Here is a 17,734-nt window from a genome sequence, read left to right on the forward strand (position 1 = left end):
CTGCACTATTTAAATAACAGAGGACTAACAATTGTGATTAGTGACTGGTATTAGAAAATCTTCAGATTTAAAAAGGATTGAGGCAATAGCTTACCCTCACAGAAAACTGCCTTGGCACAAAAAGCATCCTGACTTGTTAATATTTACACACTGACAAGAAAATTTGAAATGCTAAATTACTATAGATGGTCAGAACCTGAAAAAATGCAAACATTCTCATGAATATACTGTAATTTCAGATTTTCTTTTTTTTTGCCAAGTGCCTTTTGCTAAAACCATGGTATGAATTATAGAATGTGCTGAGTTGGAAGGGATGCACAAGATCAAGTCCAACTCCTGGCCCAGCACAGCACCATCCCCAAGAGTGCCTGAGAGTGTTATCCAACAGCTTCTTGACCTCTGCCAGGCTGGTGAAGTGACCACTGCCCTGGGGAGCCTGTTCCAGTGCCCAAACACCCTCTGGGGGAAGAACCTTTTCCTGATATCCAACTGAAACCTTCCCTGGTATGACTTCAGGCCATTCCCTGGGTCCTGTCACTGTCACCCCAGAGCAGAGATCAGTGCCTGCCCCTCCTCTTCCCCTCACTGGAAGCTGTAACTGCAGTGAGGTCTCCCCTCAGTCTCCTCCAGGCACTCCTCACACAGCTTCCCTTCCAGACCCTTCACCATCCTTGTTCCCCTCCTTTGGACCCTCTCCAACAGCTCAGTGTCAGTTTTATATTGTGGCACCCAAAACTGGCCCAGCCCTGGAGGTGAGGCCGCCCCGGTGCAGAGCAGAGCGGGACCATCCCCTCCCTCGCCCAGCTGGCGATGCTGGGCCTGGTGCCCCCAGGACAGGGATGTCCCTCCTGGCTGCCAGGGCTGTCTCACCTTCACCTTTCCCCTGACCAGGAGCCCAGGTCCCTTTCTGCAGCACTGCTCTCCAGCCTCTCATTCCCCAGTCTGTCTGTACATCCAGGGTTGGCCCATCCCAGGTGCCGAACCCTGCACTTTCCCTTGTGGAACTCCCTAGAGCTGGTGATTGCCCAGCCCTCTCTCTGCAGGGCTTCCTGCCTTCCAGGGAGTCAACAGCTCCTCCCAGTTTTGTATCTGTGAACACATCTGTGTGCTCTCTGTCCCTGCCTTCCAGCCCTGTGTCCAAGTCATAAATTGAGAGGTTGAAGAGCATGGGGCTGAGAAAAGAGTCCTGAGAAACCCCAAGAACAAAGAATAAACCCAAATGTCTTTTGGTAAAACTCCTAATTGTATCATTAACATATTTTCTTTTCTTTGGGTATAGAGCCTACTGAGAGGGCAGCAAAAACCCCAAGAAATTAAATTTACATCTTAGTAAATAAAGAGGTAGGCACCCACAGAATGGTGTTTTCAAGTGGCATCTTTTATGTTTCCCAGCTCATGACCTGCCTAAAGGAATGACAATTTTCATATACTCTGCACTGATTTATAGGAACCAATCTTAGACATAAGCATAAGGAAAGAGTGAATAACTTCTTCCTTTTTACACTGACACCAGCTGTAAATATCTTAAAGCAAAAAATCACCAAAGGAAAGCATCAAACACTTGGAACCTGTGTTTCTTTCCTGCTTGCACAATGATCATCTAAGCCTCTGTGAATTTTCTGCTGTTTCTTGCTTTGAGTTTTTGTTTAATTTTGAACAATTCTTTCTGTGAACCTGAGATCCATACCATTGCAGTTGATTATTCTTTTCAGATGGTTTCCTTCACTAACATCCTGAGACTTAATTCTTGTTACAGTCCTCTCCCTACCCTGAGGAGCAAATTTCCTATTGACCAATACTCAGCTCAATTCTGATTATAATTGTAAAGGCACTGCACTGAGATTAAGCCTCTTACTTCCACATCTCATGCACAGCAATCTGAGAGGGTTATTAAAATAGACTCCCTTCTGATCATCTCTGTAGACGTTTTAATCTTACATTTAGCGTTTTTATATCCAAACCTTGTTCCTTACACACAGGGGGAAGGGAATTAATTGAATTGAGTGGGAGGTTGATTTGGTGGAGTCCATTGGAACAGAGCAAAAGTATCTCTCATCTATTGAAAAGCATTTACCCTGAATTCTAACAAAACAAGCCCATTTTTAAACTGCTCACTTCAAGGGGAAGAGTGGGAATTGTTTGTGCTCTGTCTTTCCCCACTAGTGTTTCTATTATTTTTCTTAAAAGCAACACGGGCACCTGGGAAAAGATGATACAGCTGCAGTGTGTGGAGTGTAGTGTGGCTGGGTTTTTTTCCCTGCTAATGTTATTTCTAGTACAGAAATGTGAAAGGCTTTTTCAGTGGACTCATGGGATGAGAATGGGCTGGAGGAGGCAGTGAGGTAGGCAGTTAACAATACTTCATTTTCTCTCTCTGCCCACTGCATGAAAGCAACGGCCTGGGCTCATTTGCTGATTTTCTCACGTCTTCTCATTTATATGTAGAGGACAGAATAAGTAGCAACGGCAGGAAAAAGCATCTGCCTAAAGCCTCTACAAAAGATATTAGTGCACAATGCAAACTGGAGCCTCCCTGCCAGGACTGTGAAACTTTCCATAAAGCCCAGCACCTCCCGGAACACAAGGTGCTCTAAAGAACAGACTGCAGGGTTTGCTTTGGAAGAGACGAGGATCATGAATTCTGAGCACACGGGGTGTGCTGCTAGGTACTCTCACGACCTGTCAGCATCTGTGGAAAGATGTGCTCATCAGGAATGAATCAGGATTTGCATGAATCAAGGAAATGAGGATGTGCAGGTGTCCCATATCTTGTACTCACACTGCACACCTTCAGCAAGAAGGCAGAATATTTGCCATGAAGGTCAGAGACAAGGACCAACACTAATACTAAATACAGGGATACTCATGTGCCTGACCCCCAAGTCCATAGCCAAGGCTCAGAAACGTTAAATCTCAACATCCTCCTACCTCTTTCAATAACATAAACATGACTCAGTAGCGCAGTACTTCATGGACAGCAAGCTTAAAATCTTCCCTGGGCCATATTAGGACTAATTAAATATAAGCCTCTGAAGAAAGTCTGGGTGCTTGCAATCAGACTAGAAATCTTCAGAGACAAGACCTTATTTTCTGCTAAGCTTCAGTGGTTGGTTCCATGTGAACAGCATCAAATGCTGAAGCACAAGGTGCCCCTCAAATCAAAGTTCTCTCTAGCAAGTAACAAGGGGTCACAAGTTCGTGCATAACTTCAGGAACATCAGCAGTTCTGTAGCTTCTTGTTCTTCCAAATGTTAAAGCTCTCCTTACTTTTATTCAACCTCTTCACTATTTTCAATTAATTGCTTTTATTTACCAGATTTTACATTTGTTAATCTGATCAATATCAAATTAACCTCACCTTCAAGGTCATTAAAGAACATGCTGAAAGAAACTGTTTTAAGAAAACCCCAAGAGCAGCACGAACATTTTCCCTGCTCAACACTAGCAATCACCCCTTCTCCTGTCAATTGATCCTTTCTCATTACTAGCCCTTGCTTTAGTATAGCAGTAGATTTTGTGATCTAAAAAACCCAAACTAGCCAGCAATTCTGCCACATCCCATAGATATCTTGCCTGAAAAACAGGCCCATTCAGATGGGACTGGGCCAGAACCCTAAAAAAACCCCTCATTTGGCTTTCCACATTAATAAAATTGAAAACTCTGGCATGTGTTTAGGAGCACCGCTATCACCATTGTAACTATCCAGCAAGATTTCAAGTCTGATTTCAGCCTGTATATACCTCCATAGAAAACACATCCTCAACATTCCCACCGCTCATTTCAGCATGAAGACTGTCACCATTACCTGGACATCTTGCTGGTAAATCTTGTGATGTTCTGAACAGACAACAGGTCTTGCTCAAGCCCCCCACTGCACAGTTCCTGATGCACTTGCAGATGAGGTCCCATGGGCCAATGCTCCACACACAGGGTGTAAAAGATGAAGATGGTACATCCCAAGGCAGTGCTCTCTTGCTCAGGTTAAGAATCATTAAATCCTCCCAAGGTCAGCTGTGGCTGGAGAAGACAAGGAGTTCCTGAAACTGCTCCCAGACTCAAGTTGCCAGCGTGCTCACACCTGCAGAGGGCCAACAACAGCATTTATTTGGGTGCTAGGTTTGCCACAATTACACCTCCAACAAGCAAATGGTGCCCAAAGCAAGAGCATGGGGATCATTCACAGGGGAAAGGTGGTGCACAGAGGACAAAGAGGCAGCAACATCAGAGGAATAAGGTACAAACATGCAATACTGGATGAAGAACAGATCAGGAGAGCAGCTTTCATAACCAATCAATGTAAAAATGCAAATGCTCCAAACATGGGGCAGGTGGTGTGATGACAGGCAGGTGTTAAGGTACAGAACAGAAAACTGTTAATTTAATTTAAGGTCTGGTCTGAGACCTGTCTAGGCTGAGATAAGTGGAAAGTGGAAAAGAAGACAGGATAGAGCAAGGGGGAAAAGTGGTGCAAAGTTTTAGAAAATAGTAAGCCAAGTCTAGCAGAACTTTTTCTTTTTTTAATTCAGTTTTCAATCTGCTTTGACTATAAGAACAGAGCTATTAATACACTTCAGAAATTTAGTACAGGAACTAATCTACAGCTACCTTTGCAGCATGTAATCAGCTGTAAGAATGACACTGCTTATCACCTTTACATTGTCATTACATATAAACAGAAATATTTCAGTCTATTTCTCAAGTACCTCCTTTATTACAGCTTCTTAAAATATTCCTATAGTACTGAATCAATTTGGTAAAACAGCTTTATTTTTGGCTCACTTTCTATGACATCCAGATCTGTGTTAATATACATGGCAATTATGTTCTAAGTAGAAATGCCACAATATTTTACTGTATTCATTACTACATAAATATGTAGATTTATGTGCATGGCTCATAAGTAGTAAATATTACCATTATCTGTCACCATAAAGCAGTAAAACCCTGGCTCATGAAGCACCATTTTTTTTTGTCTTTCTCCTCTTACACTACAGTGATGGGGCAACAATCAGAAGTGTTTATTTGATAATTCTTACAGCCCTTACAACATTTCTGACACCTCCAAGTCAAAGAGAAGCTTTGCTTTAAGAAACTTAGGGCACAAATGTCAGTCCCCTTCCATCATTTAGAAGCTAACATAATTCTTAGCACGATTAAGAAGGAACTAACACACTGTTTCAAAAGAGAAGAAACAGAGCAGGAAAATCCCACCCAGATAATAACCAGAGACTTCAAAAGCACTACACCCAATGAATCTTGCTTGGACCTAAAGCAGCAATGACAGAAACACAACAAAAGAGGCATGATAGGCAAAAGTAGGGGAAAAAATCACAACCCCCCAAAAACCCCAGGCAAAATAAGCAGCATCCCAGAGATCATAAATCCATAATCACAAGTATTTTTTTTACTTTTTTACTGAAGGAAAAACACTAAGAAGTTAAATGACATTACTTAAGCAAAACATTTCACATAGCCCATGAAGCTGATGCAATCCACTTACTTGGCAGTGTGTGGCAGAGCATTTCATAAGATGCCATTTTAAAGTGATGTGTTTATTATGTTAATTTATGTTACAAGTCTGTGTAATATAGAGCATTTTAGTAATTATTAATGTCTAGAAACTAAAGAGATTCATATGGGCATGGTGAGATTCCTAGTAAGTCCTAGAGTAACTCAGTATTTCCACCTCTATCTAAAATCTGTGATGGTTCCAGCCTTTAGGACTTTAACTGTATCAACATAAAGCGTTCTAAATATGAGATTTTGTTACATTTTAGCTGATATTTGACTTCTGTTGAAGCAGGCAGAGGTTTTTTTCCTCCCTCCTTCCAAGAGTATTCTCCATATCCTTCAGTATTTCTGTAACCATTGAGTGACCAGGTTCAGTCCACCAAAGGGCAAAAACTATTACCAAAAAGGGGAGAGGGAGAAGACAAGTCAGAAGTTTGACTTTTTTGGTAGGGATGCTGTCAGTTTAGCAGGCTGAATCACGCAGATGAAGGGCAAGAAGACAGGCATCAGAGCTGGCAGAAGATCCCAAACAAGAATGGCAGGAGCAGAACTAATCTCTTGAATAGCAGCAAGCCTTAAGAACAGCCCAACTGTAAAGTGAAAGCACCTCCTGAACAATTCCTGGCTACTTCTTGCAGTGCAAGAGGAGCATTTGGAACAACTCCCATCCTTGACAGCCATGTTAACAAAGGGATAGGAGAGAGAAATAGGTTACATTATTAGTAGCAATATATTTAAAGTTTTTGTGTCTATTGTATGTAGTTAAATCTTTCATCGCATTCTGTACAAGGAATGAGGCAGCTGTACATGTTAGACTTTAAAAATCCAGCTGCAATTTTACAAGCATTAAGTATCTTAAAATCAAACTTGGAACAAAGCTGACATCCAAAATATTTGAAACTGGTAACTGTTCCATCTTCCTTACTGCTTGAAATGATTGCAAAAGAAGGTGCTTAAATGCTAACAAGTGTAAGATATTCTGACACTTTAACACTTCCAAAATTGCCAAACACAGAAGAGTAAGGAAGTCTGTAACAAAACTGATAACTCATATAAATCAACCAGTTTAAAACACCAGCTCTTTATCAGTAGAAGGAGTTGTTAATCTCTCTGAACAATAAAGTGGTGGCAAACAGGTATATTCTGTTCCCTGACAGAGAAAGGCAACATACTTACTCAACAGGAAGTTTCGTACTACAGATTAAGGCAGCCCAAAGATCAGAGCTCTATTTGTGGCAATTAATCCATAAAAATGAAGTCTCAACTACTTTCAGTGTCTTACATGATTTCCAGTTTTAAGTGAATCACACCTGGTGCCACAGTGACACACAGCTCATCTGCACAGTGCTGCTTGACAGATTCAAAATAACCTTAAAACATTGCAACTCAAAAACTTGCAAATTCATTTTTGGAATTGGAAAAGGAAGAAAAAAGCAGTTTTATATAAAGGAGTGCAAGGATATAGGCTGAAACTGAGAGAGTACAACTTCAGGCCACATGCCTTTAAGTAGCCACCTTTCCCATGGTGTGCAGAGGAAGCTTTGGCTACTTGTCTCATCTCTAGGGAGTTGAAGTTCTTGTGTAGCAATTCAGTATTTACAGGATTTGTTCTCAATTTCATTTTCTTTGCATACTCAGTCACTACATCTGGATGAACTTTCTCTTCTCCCTAAGGAACATGGTTTTGGCAGGGCAGATGTCTGCACTAGAGAGGATCTTGGCATTCAGTAGCAGTTGCCTAGATACCACCTTCTAAATGCTAGAAGCCTGGACTCGTTTTTTCCAGCACAGAAAACTAATGCCTATTGTTCCAAGTGGTAATCCTTCTGCAAGTTCAACAACTGCTACATTGACTATTGTTAAATTCTACTAACATAAATGTAAGTATCATTTACTACAGAAATACAAAGTAGGGGTCTGAAAAATGTAACTTTTTAATTACAAAAGCATTATTCAGAGCATAACATTAAGTTCAAAAAATATTTTTTGAAAAAATGAAGCATTTTAAGAGCTTCTCTCTGAGTGTTACAAGGATGTTGGTTACTCAGGGTTCAAGCAGGTTGCTAAATACTAAGTGAAGTTGAAATTAATGTAACTTTCTTATGACAGAATTTTCTCAAAACAGATGAAGGGTTTCCAGATTTTTCTAGGGATATTGTGTCTTAATCCAAGAGCCTGAAGTGCAGATAGCCCTTATCTCACTCTACACTACTCACCCCAAAAGTTCTGAAATCATGGATGCAACCTGCTAGTGTTACCTAAAGATCTCAGAAGTGCTGAAGAGTCCTACAAACACTGGATCTGCAAGGCCTGAATTCCCAGGAACCTAACAGCTGCAGCAGATAACCAGGTTTTGCTTCAAGTGTGATGGTTCACTGAGGGAAGTTTAGGGTTTGTACTACTGTCCTGGTACACCAGTACAACATATTTCCTTTATAGTAAATATGTCTGGAAGCTTATCAAGCAGTTCTAAGCCCAGAAGGCATCTGGATAACTGCTCCCAGCATAGGAAGAATCTTTGGACCTTTGTTTAGCTATGCAGGAATACATTATGCACATTGTTTAAAATCACCCTGGAAAAAAGCTATGTTTTACAGAATTCCCATCTTTAGAAATTGAGGAGGCTGCTGTGGACTGAAAAAGAAAGGGTGTATTATTTCAGATCAGCAAAAATCCAAGTCTTCAACTGGCTCAAAACCTACAAAAGCTGGAATTAGAAATGAAATGAAATGTGGAATCCCTTCCTTAGGGCAACTTATTCAGAAGATCTGTGTAAAATTTATAGATCATAGCATGTACAAACCAACAGTCTGCAGTCCTCTGAAAAAAGTTCACATACTTTACCTGTTTGCTTTGAAAAGTGAACTACTTTTAAAGATCTCCAGGTATCCTTAAAAAAATTGCAAATAAATGTTAATATTGATATGTTAGCAAGATCACTTGCACTCTGTAGACTTCAGTTTTGCTGAACAACTCCAGTCACTTGCCAATGATAATGGGTGGTGATGTGGCAATTCTTCTATTGCCACAACTGACAGCACATCCCCTGTTGCACCAAAACTTACTGTAAACGTACTCAAACAAGGTATATGCCACCTGCAGGAAAAAAAACTATTCTGAGTCCACCTACAGCAATGCAGAAGTGCTTAGTGTTCCCATCCTCTAATTAAAAGAACTTTTTCAATTGTAACAGGATGGCACCACAAACACAAGAATTATTTTGAGTGAAGAGCCAATAGGAAAAGGTTATGTACTATTAACCATGTATTTTGATCTAACTACACTTGAAAGAAGATGAGGTTTAGCTCCATCTAAGAGGAACTTGAAAATGACCACTTTCTAAAAACCAAAGCAGACTTTTAAATCGCAGCAAAATATCTAGGTCAAGATTATTTTTTCCCTGAAGTCTAGGAGTCAGCATGGCAAAGCAGGGATACAGACTAAGGAAGTTGTGGGACTTCTGCCATCATTTTAAACCAGTTAGACACGCTTCTGATCAAAATGGTTTAAGGCCACCAAAAATTTGTTTAAGAACTGGAAAATGGCAACCTCTAGTTTATTTTCTATAATCAACAGGAAAATCTCCCTCTCTCTAAAAAGAGGGAAAAAAGGAAAAGCTCCCTCATTTTGAAAGATAAATGTTGTTCACAGAAAGTTTACTCCAATTATCTAATACCTGAAGGTTAATGTTTAGACAACAAAGAACAGCACGATGAAAGGAGTATTTTGTTGACATAGCGCCAGGACCCTTTACTAGCCGAGGATTGGCAGTGTTTTAAAGTGGAAAGGCCAATGTCCCACCACACAAAACAAATCACTGGTGCTTGTCAGATGCAGCTGCCAAGAAACCTTTCTTGCTTCAGAAAAGAACAGACTCGTCCAGTATGATTTCAGCTGCAGAACTGGACCTTCAAAGAGTGGTGATGCTGTCAGAGATAAGCCCCAGGCTTTAAGAACTAGGGGGAACTGGGTTAGCCCAAAGGACACTGCTGTACCCTGCCATGGAGTACAGACAGTCAGGAATTTCACAGTTTATATTTTTCATCAAAAAATGCCAGTCTCCCGTGTCACTTGATGACTGCTCTAACTAATCTCTTCCTGGATCCCACTAGCTCCCCTTAGCTAGATCTTTGGCCAGCCATCAGTGTCAATCATCCTAAACTACGCTGACATGTAGCCTAACCTAGGGCTAGAGGCTTCAGGCTCTCAGTCTTGCTGACTTCCAGGGATGGTAAGTACTCATCCTAGGAAAACCAGCTTCCACAGCAGTCTGCATGCAAGTGCTAAGCTCTGACAGCCCTGCACCTGTTGAGCTGAAAATACATCACATTTACCTCACAGGCTGCACTATTTTTCTTCAGACTAGTTTGTAAAATACCCCTAACAGAATTATTCAGCCATGAATATGTCTCATGAACATATCTCACCTTGTTAATTTTTCACATGCTTATGCATGAAACAACTGAAAACAATACTCTGCTCCTCCTGCAAAATATCCCTTCCCTTTCACTTCTCATGTCCTGTAGCCAGTATCCCCAGGCCCCACCACATTTGCTACCTCACAAGCTGCTGCCCATTGAGAGAACTGTGTCTGTGCCTGCTTGAGAACTCCCAGCAAAAGACAAGGCACCAGGTCATCTCCTTCCTTTGCCCATAGCACTGAAAGTAAGGACTTTGACCTACCAAGCCAACTAATCACGAGGATAGAAACAGAAATGCCTTACTTCTGGAGACCTTCATCCCCTCTGCCTGACAGGAAGCCAACCAAAGGGTACAGGAGTGACAAGGAACAGACAGGAGTTATCGGGAACAGCACATTCACACAGAGATGCTGCAATTACACACGCCTCATTTCCTAATGAAACTGGGCTAAAACTCATAAAACATGCAGAACTCGTTTCCATAACAGGAGTGCTATTTTCAGCTAAGTTTTTTGAGACATTCAAGTCAATCTGTATTTAATTCACATTTTTCCCAAGGAAGAAAAGTTCTTCACTTTTCCTTTGCTGCCTGCCTGCAGAATTAATCAAGAAAGAATAGATTTTAAACATCACATGCTGTAAACTTTGAAAAGGAAGAAAACAAAGCAATGCAACGCTCTTCCAAATTTAGTTTGTTGATCAGAAGAAAATTCACTCAACTCTGAGAACAGCAACAGATACAGCAAGCTCTAAATTTTTTTAAGGTGAAGCAGGAACTCACCAATCTCATCCTGAAGACCAAACACATGCACAGCAGAAAATTTCAAAAACCTCAAAATACTCAGATTATGTGATATTAGTATCACAAATTCATACATTAAAGGAAAAAACAAGGTGAAGAAATTCTTTAAAGCTGTAGTATTATGGCCCGTAATTGCACCGTAAGGCAGGAACTTTGTCACTGGCTCTAGCAAGCCAATCCATTAACAGAATAATTAATGGTTTATCGTTCTCTATAGTTAAGATTACTGCAGTCTACCGACTGACTAACTTTACCAAGGTCCATTAATCAGAAAATATCATGCTAAATCCTATAGTTTCAGAAAAACAGTTCTTTCTTATCCTCTGTGGCTGGAACCACACTAGCAGGCTGCAGCTGCTCAGCTCCCCAGAAGAAGAAACCAGGACGATAAAAAATATTGCAGATGTCATAATATATAGATATATGTGTGTGCATATCCTTTTCTACACATACTTGGACTACAAGACATGGGGCATTCTGCCTAATAATTTAAAAGTAAATTTGTTCACCTCAGCAAAACTGAATTTCACGTTGTCTCAGCATCTGGAACAGAACAAGGACTTCTGCCTTATCCCTACCAAACACAACCAAACCTTTTGAGCAGTTTTGTTCACTGTAACACACTTGATACTGGGAAAACCATTTCTTGAGATGGGACTGGTGGATTTATATTCCTGGTGGCAGAAAAAAAACCACAATTCTTTTTTCTAGAGTTTTGACAGAAGCACAGAATTAGGCCAATTATCTGGAGTAAACTAGAGTTTGAAATCACAGTGCCTTAAATCCTGCAGATAGTAGGATCTGATTAATCTTGACACTGGAAAACATAAGGAAACTTATGAATTGAAGAAACTGTTTTTGTAAGATGGCTTATAAAACTAATTCTGAATGTAAAACATTAAAAATGGCAAGCTACAAATAGTTGTATGAATTCTAATTCCTGCAGGGCAAAGGAGCCTTTTGTAACAAGTTAAATCACAATATACAGAAATACTTCTAAGTGTATTCACCTAGCTTTGAGATTTTCCCCCAATTTCAAGTTAGAATGCTATAAGGCTTTGGTTTATTTCATTTAGATACTGTATTTGCCACTGGATATTATCTGATCAAAGAATCATTTTGTGCTTCTCCAACCAGACTTCTCCAACACTGATCCACCAGAGAAAAATGTAACAATTTACAAAGAAAAAAAACCCAGCAACTGCCCTCTGACAAAATACCAGAATTATTTTAAAAATCTGAAACTGAGTTTGGAGAATCACTGTGCCCATGGTAAAGTTTTACTAACAATCTGAAAACTCACATTCCATGGAGTGTAAGAAGTTATTCATGAATCTTATTTTTAGTAAAATTTTAATAAAAGTGATGCTTTTCACATTCTGAAGAGCTAAAAATACAGAAACTTATTTACATTTTATAACAACAAAAATGTACAAATTACTATACAAAATGCAGTACCATGTCATGAAAAACAAGTTTTTTGAAAGTTCTAGGAGTTAGGACATGACTAAATCACTTTAAAGACTAAGTATCTGTAACTGAACGGAGATTTTCTTCAGATTAATAAAAAATGCTTTCATGACAATTATGACTGTCATTACTTTTAATTTTGGCTGATATAAATATAACCTCATAATAAAAGCTGCTGAACTTATAACAAGTCAAACCCAATATATATTCTTTCCCTTGAGGTTTTTGCCACAGAAATTTTCAAAATGAGAAAAGTATAGAAACTTCTTTTTAAGGAAATAAGCCTGGCAAGAATTAAGTTACCCTTTTATAAACCCCTATATTTGTACACAATCAGACAGTGCAGATGTTAACAGTTATTTCAAAATTACACATATGGCAGTTACTGTATGCTATCTGATACACGTTTTAGAGTGGAAATAATTCAGCACAAGCTGAACACACAGAATGGTAAATTTCAAGTCACATTTCTAGCTGAAACACACAAGCACATTCTGATACACAAAAGGAAATCTGACACACTTTTATTTTAGAAAAATATGGGACATCATATTGTACAGATGAAAAACGTAACAGATCAGCTCAGTCAGACCCTTAACTACTGCTTAAATCATTGGAAATAGTCACATCTGTGAGTTTGGGTGCTTGAGGTGTGAAAAGATGCTGATTCACCAGTTTTGAGTATGGATGAATAGGATTCTACCAGCACTTCAGATTGGGTGATCACTGCAATACCTGGAGTATAACTTAAATTGTATATTGGGTGTAATTCTGATAAAATGCATTTTACTTGATGTATTGAGACTAATGCAAGCCCCTACATTATACCATGACCTCCAAAAGCTGATAAGCTATTTACTGATTTGAAAGCCACCCAAAGGAAGACATCAGTTCACAAAGTATTCTGACATCAATGTATCTACAGTGGCTGTACTTGACTTTCAACATCATTGAAAAATTCTTTGATTTGAATGCTGACAGCTTCTACCACATTCTCCAGTATCATTCAGTTACTCTTAAATGGCAACTATTTCTAATCAAAAGGGAAAAAAACCCCACAACAATCAGTTCCAAGTAATGTAAAAGAAAACTACTGAAGTGCCCAAACTGTTCTAATATTCATTTGAACCCATGACTCTGAAAAGGGGAAGTATCCTGTTCTCAAACATGTTTGGTCCGTGGATCTCATGTGAAATCCTTTGTTACTTTCACCCATGAGTGTACTGTATGATTAGTAGAAAATCTTTAGCAGACACAAAAAAATGAAAGATGAAACTTGCAGCAAGAGAGCATGGCAAACCTGAGAGATCTATTAGTGCATAAATCTGCTTAAAAACTAAAAAGATAGAAAGAGAGAGCTAACAAACTACAATAAAAGTTATGTCTTTAAAGCAGTAAGTTATAACAGGGTGGGAAATGTTTAATTTGCACATATGCCTGCAAAGGGGTTTCTATCTGAAAATAAGAGTTGGTATTTTTCACAGGATCAAATTTATGGTAAAAAGCCATACATAGTAGTTTTTAATATTATGCTTTTCCCACCCTGGCAGAGAATAAACATGAATTTGGAAGCACAGTAGAAGTGAAAAACAAAGAAGAGGAGAGATAGAAAGCAGCAGAGAAAGACAGAAAAGGTGAATACAGAGCTACAGAAGTGTTTATTGAGCATGCTACAGAGGTAAGCAGAGTACACACAAAATGAAATTAAACAACCATCAAACCTCCCATCTTTGTTAGAAAATTAATTTTTAATTGTGCCACTTCCAAACTATACTGAATTTTACAATTCTAGAGATGTAAAAACTCAACTAATAGAAAATATACATGACCTTTTTTTTCTACATAGATAACAGAATCTATGAATCTTGAAACTAAGTACATCAATTTCAAAAAGTATTGGTCATTTAAACAGAATCAAGGTAACAGTTCAGACTGTCAATGAACTGCTTTCAAATTAACTGGATCTGCAGATTCTGAGCCATGTTTATAGTAAAGTCAGATCAATTTTTAAATACAAAATATTTTGAAGAGATTTATTAAAACTGAATATTACAATGCAAGGTAAATTAAGACTAAAGGCACATAAACTTTGGTCCCACCTGGTTGTCAGTTTTAGAAAACTGCCACAAAATTTCCTGCAAGCATTTGCAGCAAACTTTCTTCATCATTGAAAAATACATGCACCATTTCCTGAACTAGCTTGACCAGTCTGTACATGCTCAGAAATCCACAACCATATTCCATATCTTAATTACAAACTAAAGATGGCAATATATATTGAAATGCACGTAAGTCATGTCAACTTCAAAAACATCTACGAAAAATATTCAGCCACAAACAAGACATTACTTAGTGCTGACATTTATATGATACATCCCACAAGAGTGTGTATAAAAGGTTAAGATTCCACAATGCTTTTCACATAGGGCTCAAAGTCACAGAAGTCACTTTTTGTCCTTTAAGAAATTAATATTCTGTACCTTGTTAATTTTAACTAATGCCTACATTCATAACTGAATCTAGACCAGAACAATGAAAAACAAAAGGCCCTTTTTAGAAAAGAACACAAAAAAAGTAGCAAAAATCAAATAAAATCATTTTACTCTTTCAGCATAATGCATCTTATCCAATTAAAAAGAAAAATAAGTGACAAGCCAGCAGGTAAAGAAATCTATCAAGCAGGAGAAAACAAAAACTTAACCTTTTTACACACCCCTGCCTAAACATATTTAAATTATCATGTAACAATGTGCCCCAGACAACCAAATTTGCTTTTTACTACTTATGCAATTCCAGCAGTACTAATTTTCCTTTTTAAGGCACGTACGTCAACTAAGTTGAAAAAATGTGGTAATAACTTGAAATCTTTTAAACAAAACAATGGTTTATCTAAACAATGGTTGAACAGTTGAAAAGCAGTTATTATCACTGCCTTTTTTATTTTTCTTTTTTTTTTCCTTTTTTTATTATTCTTTTTTAGAACAATCAAGGAATGATAACAGCATGAAAAAAATAAAAAAAAAAACAGAAGACAAACTCTGGTCCCCACTTTCCTGATCAGTCAAAAGGTGACAACACCAAACAATGCAATACACCTTCATTCTCTATCTGCCTTTTTAAATAGTTGACTTAGAGAAAGAAACTCTCAGATGGTGACTTTCTCCCAGATTGTAATTGTGAAGATCAATCAAAGCCTGAATAGCTTCTTCTACTGTTGACATCTGAAGAAGTGCCATCTTGTGATCTCTTCTGAAACAAAATAATGGAATTAGGAACTTGAACACTACGGGGTTGCTCCTGATGTTTGCTATCTGATATGTACTTTTTCTTAACATGTGCTGCAAAACTCTTTGTTTAGAGCTATGTGCAGAAAAGCTACTTACTGAAAAAATTTAAATGCTTTCACAGTGCCTCCAGTGTTAGCAAACAATGTGCGTAGATCCTCTTCTGCTACTGATGGCCTACAGACAGGAAGAAAATAAGCATAAGCAGGAAATCATTAGTCAGTTCAGTGTGCTGTGACTCACATAGTTATTATCAGCTTACTGGCAGTGAACACTTACGGAATATTGGACAGATGAAGTGTTGCAGAAGGAGGGAATATATTTTGAAAGTTTTTTGAACCAGGTTTCTTGAAGCGGTGCAAAGGTGAATTACCAAAATCTTTAGTCAGCCCTTGGTCATCAAGTCCCTCTCGAGGTAGTTGAACTGTCTGATGTTTAGAAAGGGTAACCCGAATAATCTTTCCATACATTTTTTGTCCATTAAGATGGCTCATGGCTGAAAAAGACAAGTTTACTCAATTGAGTGCTACTTTGCAATAGCTTGTGGTACATCACACAGGCATGGAAGAAAAACACTCAGCAAATCAAAGGGGCAGTGTGCTAAAGGACCGGAATCAAGAACTAGGTCTGCAGACTCTTTGTCAATATTTAATTTTATTTAGGGATCATCATGTTTGATTCAGCTGTTGAATTCATTTAGGGCATTCATTTAGGTGCAGACCTTCTGGAACACAAATGCGTGCAAAAAGATTCTGGATGTGGTAGATAACCGGGATAAGAGACAGACTGACAAATAAAAGACATTTATTTCACCTGATCTTACACAGCCTAATTTCAAAGTACTTGGACTAATGGGAATATAAACAGAAAACTAATCTTACCCAGCTGTGACTGGTTTCCATCAGCCATCTGTATAAGAGCACTATCTTTCTTATTGTATAAAATCTTCACACGCTGCACATCACCATAAACACCTTTTTAAAGTCAAAAGTAACCCAAAAGAAAAAGTTCATTTTAAAGCCAGGCACCTAAGTGAAATATTTTGACATATCAATGGAACATTCAGACAGCAACAAGATCACTCACTCAAACTCAACACACTCACAAATGAATAAAGGAGATAAAGATTTTGAATAGTGAATTTTGAAAAGAATAATTTCTGATAAACCCTCAAAGCTATGTGAATGATATAAAATTAAAGATCATGCAAAATATATTAGCATGCATTAAAAGAAAATCTGTGTCCATGGAGAGATTTAAACAGCAAAAGAAAAATAGCAAAAGATTTACTATTCAACTTTAAGCCAAAGTGCTAGCTACAAATAAGAATTAAGGTGAAACAATAAAAAAAACCAACCAAACAAAAACCATAAAAACAAAATCAAATCAATAATAAAAGTATAGTGCTAACAATAACATACCGAAGAGGGTAAACAGACTTTGGGGCGTAACCATCTTTAGAAGGAGAGAAGAGCAAGCAGCGTAAGACAAGAAGAGAGAAGAGTCGAGGAAGAGCGGAGATGAACAGATCATCCATAACGAAGGGTGGTTCCCGCAGAATGGTGAGGTGGTCATGGATCATGGTTTCAAGGCGGTTAATTGGGGCAAGTTGGTCCGAGGAACATTTTGTTCAAGCACAGAAGCATGAACATAGGGAATGAAGACAGGGAACGTAGACAAAGACGAGGAGAAGGGCAAGACAGGGAAGGGCATGGGAATTTGGGTAAAGACAAGGAAAGGGAAGTTGAACACACAGGGAAAAGGATGAAATGGGGGAGGGAATACAGCAATGCAGAAGAAAAAAAAAATAAGGAAGTGGGGAACAAAAAAAAATAAAATATAGGTCAGTACATAGGAAATGCAGGAATTTGGTCAGAAAATGGTTGGTTTATGTACTGTACGAGAAAAACTGAGTAAAATGTAGTCACCCAAGACAAATATGGGTAAAGTACATTCATATCGAGAGTAAACTACATAATTTCATCTCAACATGAAAATAAATTAAAAAAAGCATGCAATAGAAATTTTAAAATTTAAACTTTAACTGCGTAAGCATGGCTGGTTATGAAATGCAGGCAAAATATCTTTCAAAATGGCACTCTGGTCTAAAACATTTTAACATGCAGGACTGTGGATAACAAAATACTACTAGATGATAAAAAAAAGCTTAATGATTTACAGTGACAGAGGCCAGTTAAAAATGGAACAGCTAGACTGATACAAACTTCCCACATTTCATACCAGC

General features: G+C 38.4%; 1 protein-coding gene across 5 annotated transcripts in view; it reads right to left on the reverse strand.

Annotated features, from left to right (window-relative positions):
- Window positions 1-12,705: 12,705 nt before the first annotated feature.
- Window positions 12,706-17,734, reverse strand: part of PTBP2 (polypyrimidine tract binding protein 2) — a 47,629-nt gene continuing 42,600 nt past the window's right edge. For 3 of the 5 annotated variants that reach the window (XM_015635818.3, XM_015635817.3, XM_015635814.3), the window contains 5 exons: window positions 16,911-16,944; window positions 16,371-16,463; window positions 15,769-15,985; window positions 15,589-15,666; window positions 12,706-15,454 (listed from right to left, as the gene is read on the reverse strand). In XM_015635818.3, coding sequence (XP_015491304.1) covers window positions 15,322-15,454; window positions 15,589-15,666; window positions 15,769-15,985; window positions 16,371-16,463; window positions 16,911-16,944 — 555 coding nt within the window. In that variant the 3' untranslated portion in view covers window positions 12,706-15,321. The remainder of the gene's footprint in view (window positions 15,455-15,588; window positions 15,667-15,768; window positions 15,986-16,370; window positions 16,464-16,910; window positions 16,945-17,734) is intronic. The other 2 variants (XM_015635816.1, XM_015635813.1) reach the window with 1 other exon arrangement.

This window comes from Parus major, chromosome 8 (genome assembly GCF_001522545.3).
Source record: "Parus major isolate Abel chromosome 8, Parus_major1.1, whole genome shotgun sequence".
Taxonomy (NCBI): domain Eukaryota; kingdom Metazoa; phylum Chordata; class Aves; order Passeriformes; family Paridae; genus Parus; species Parus major.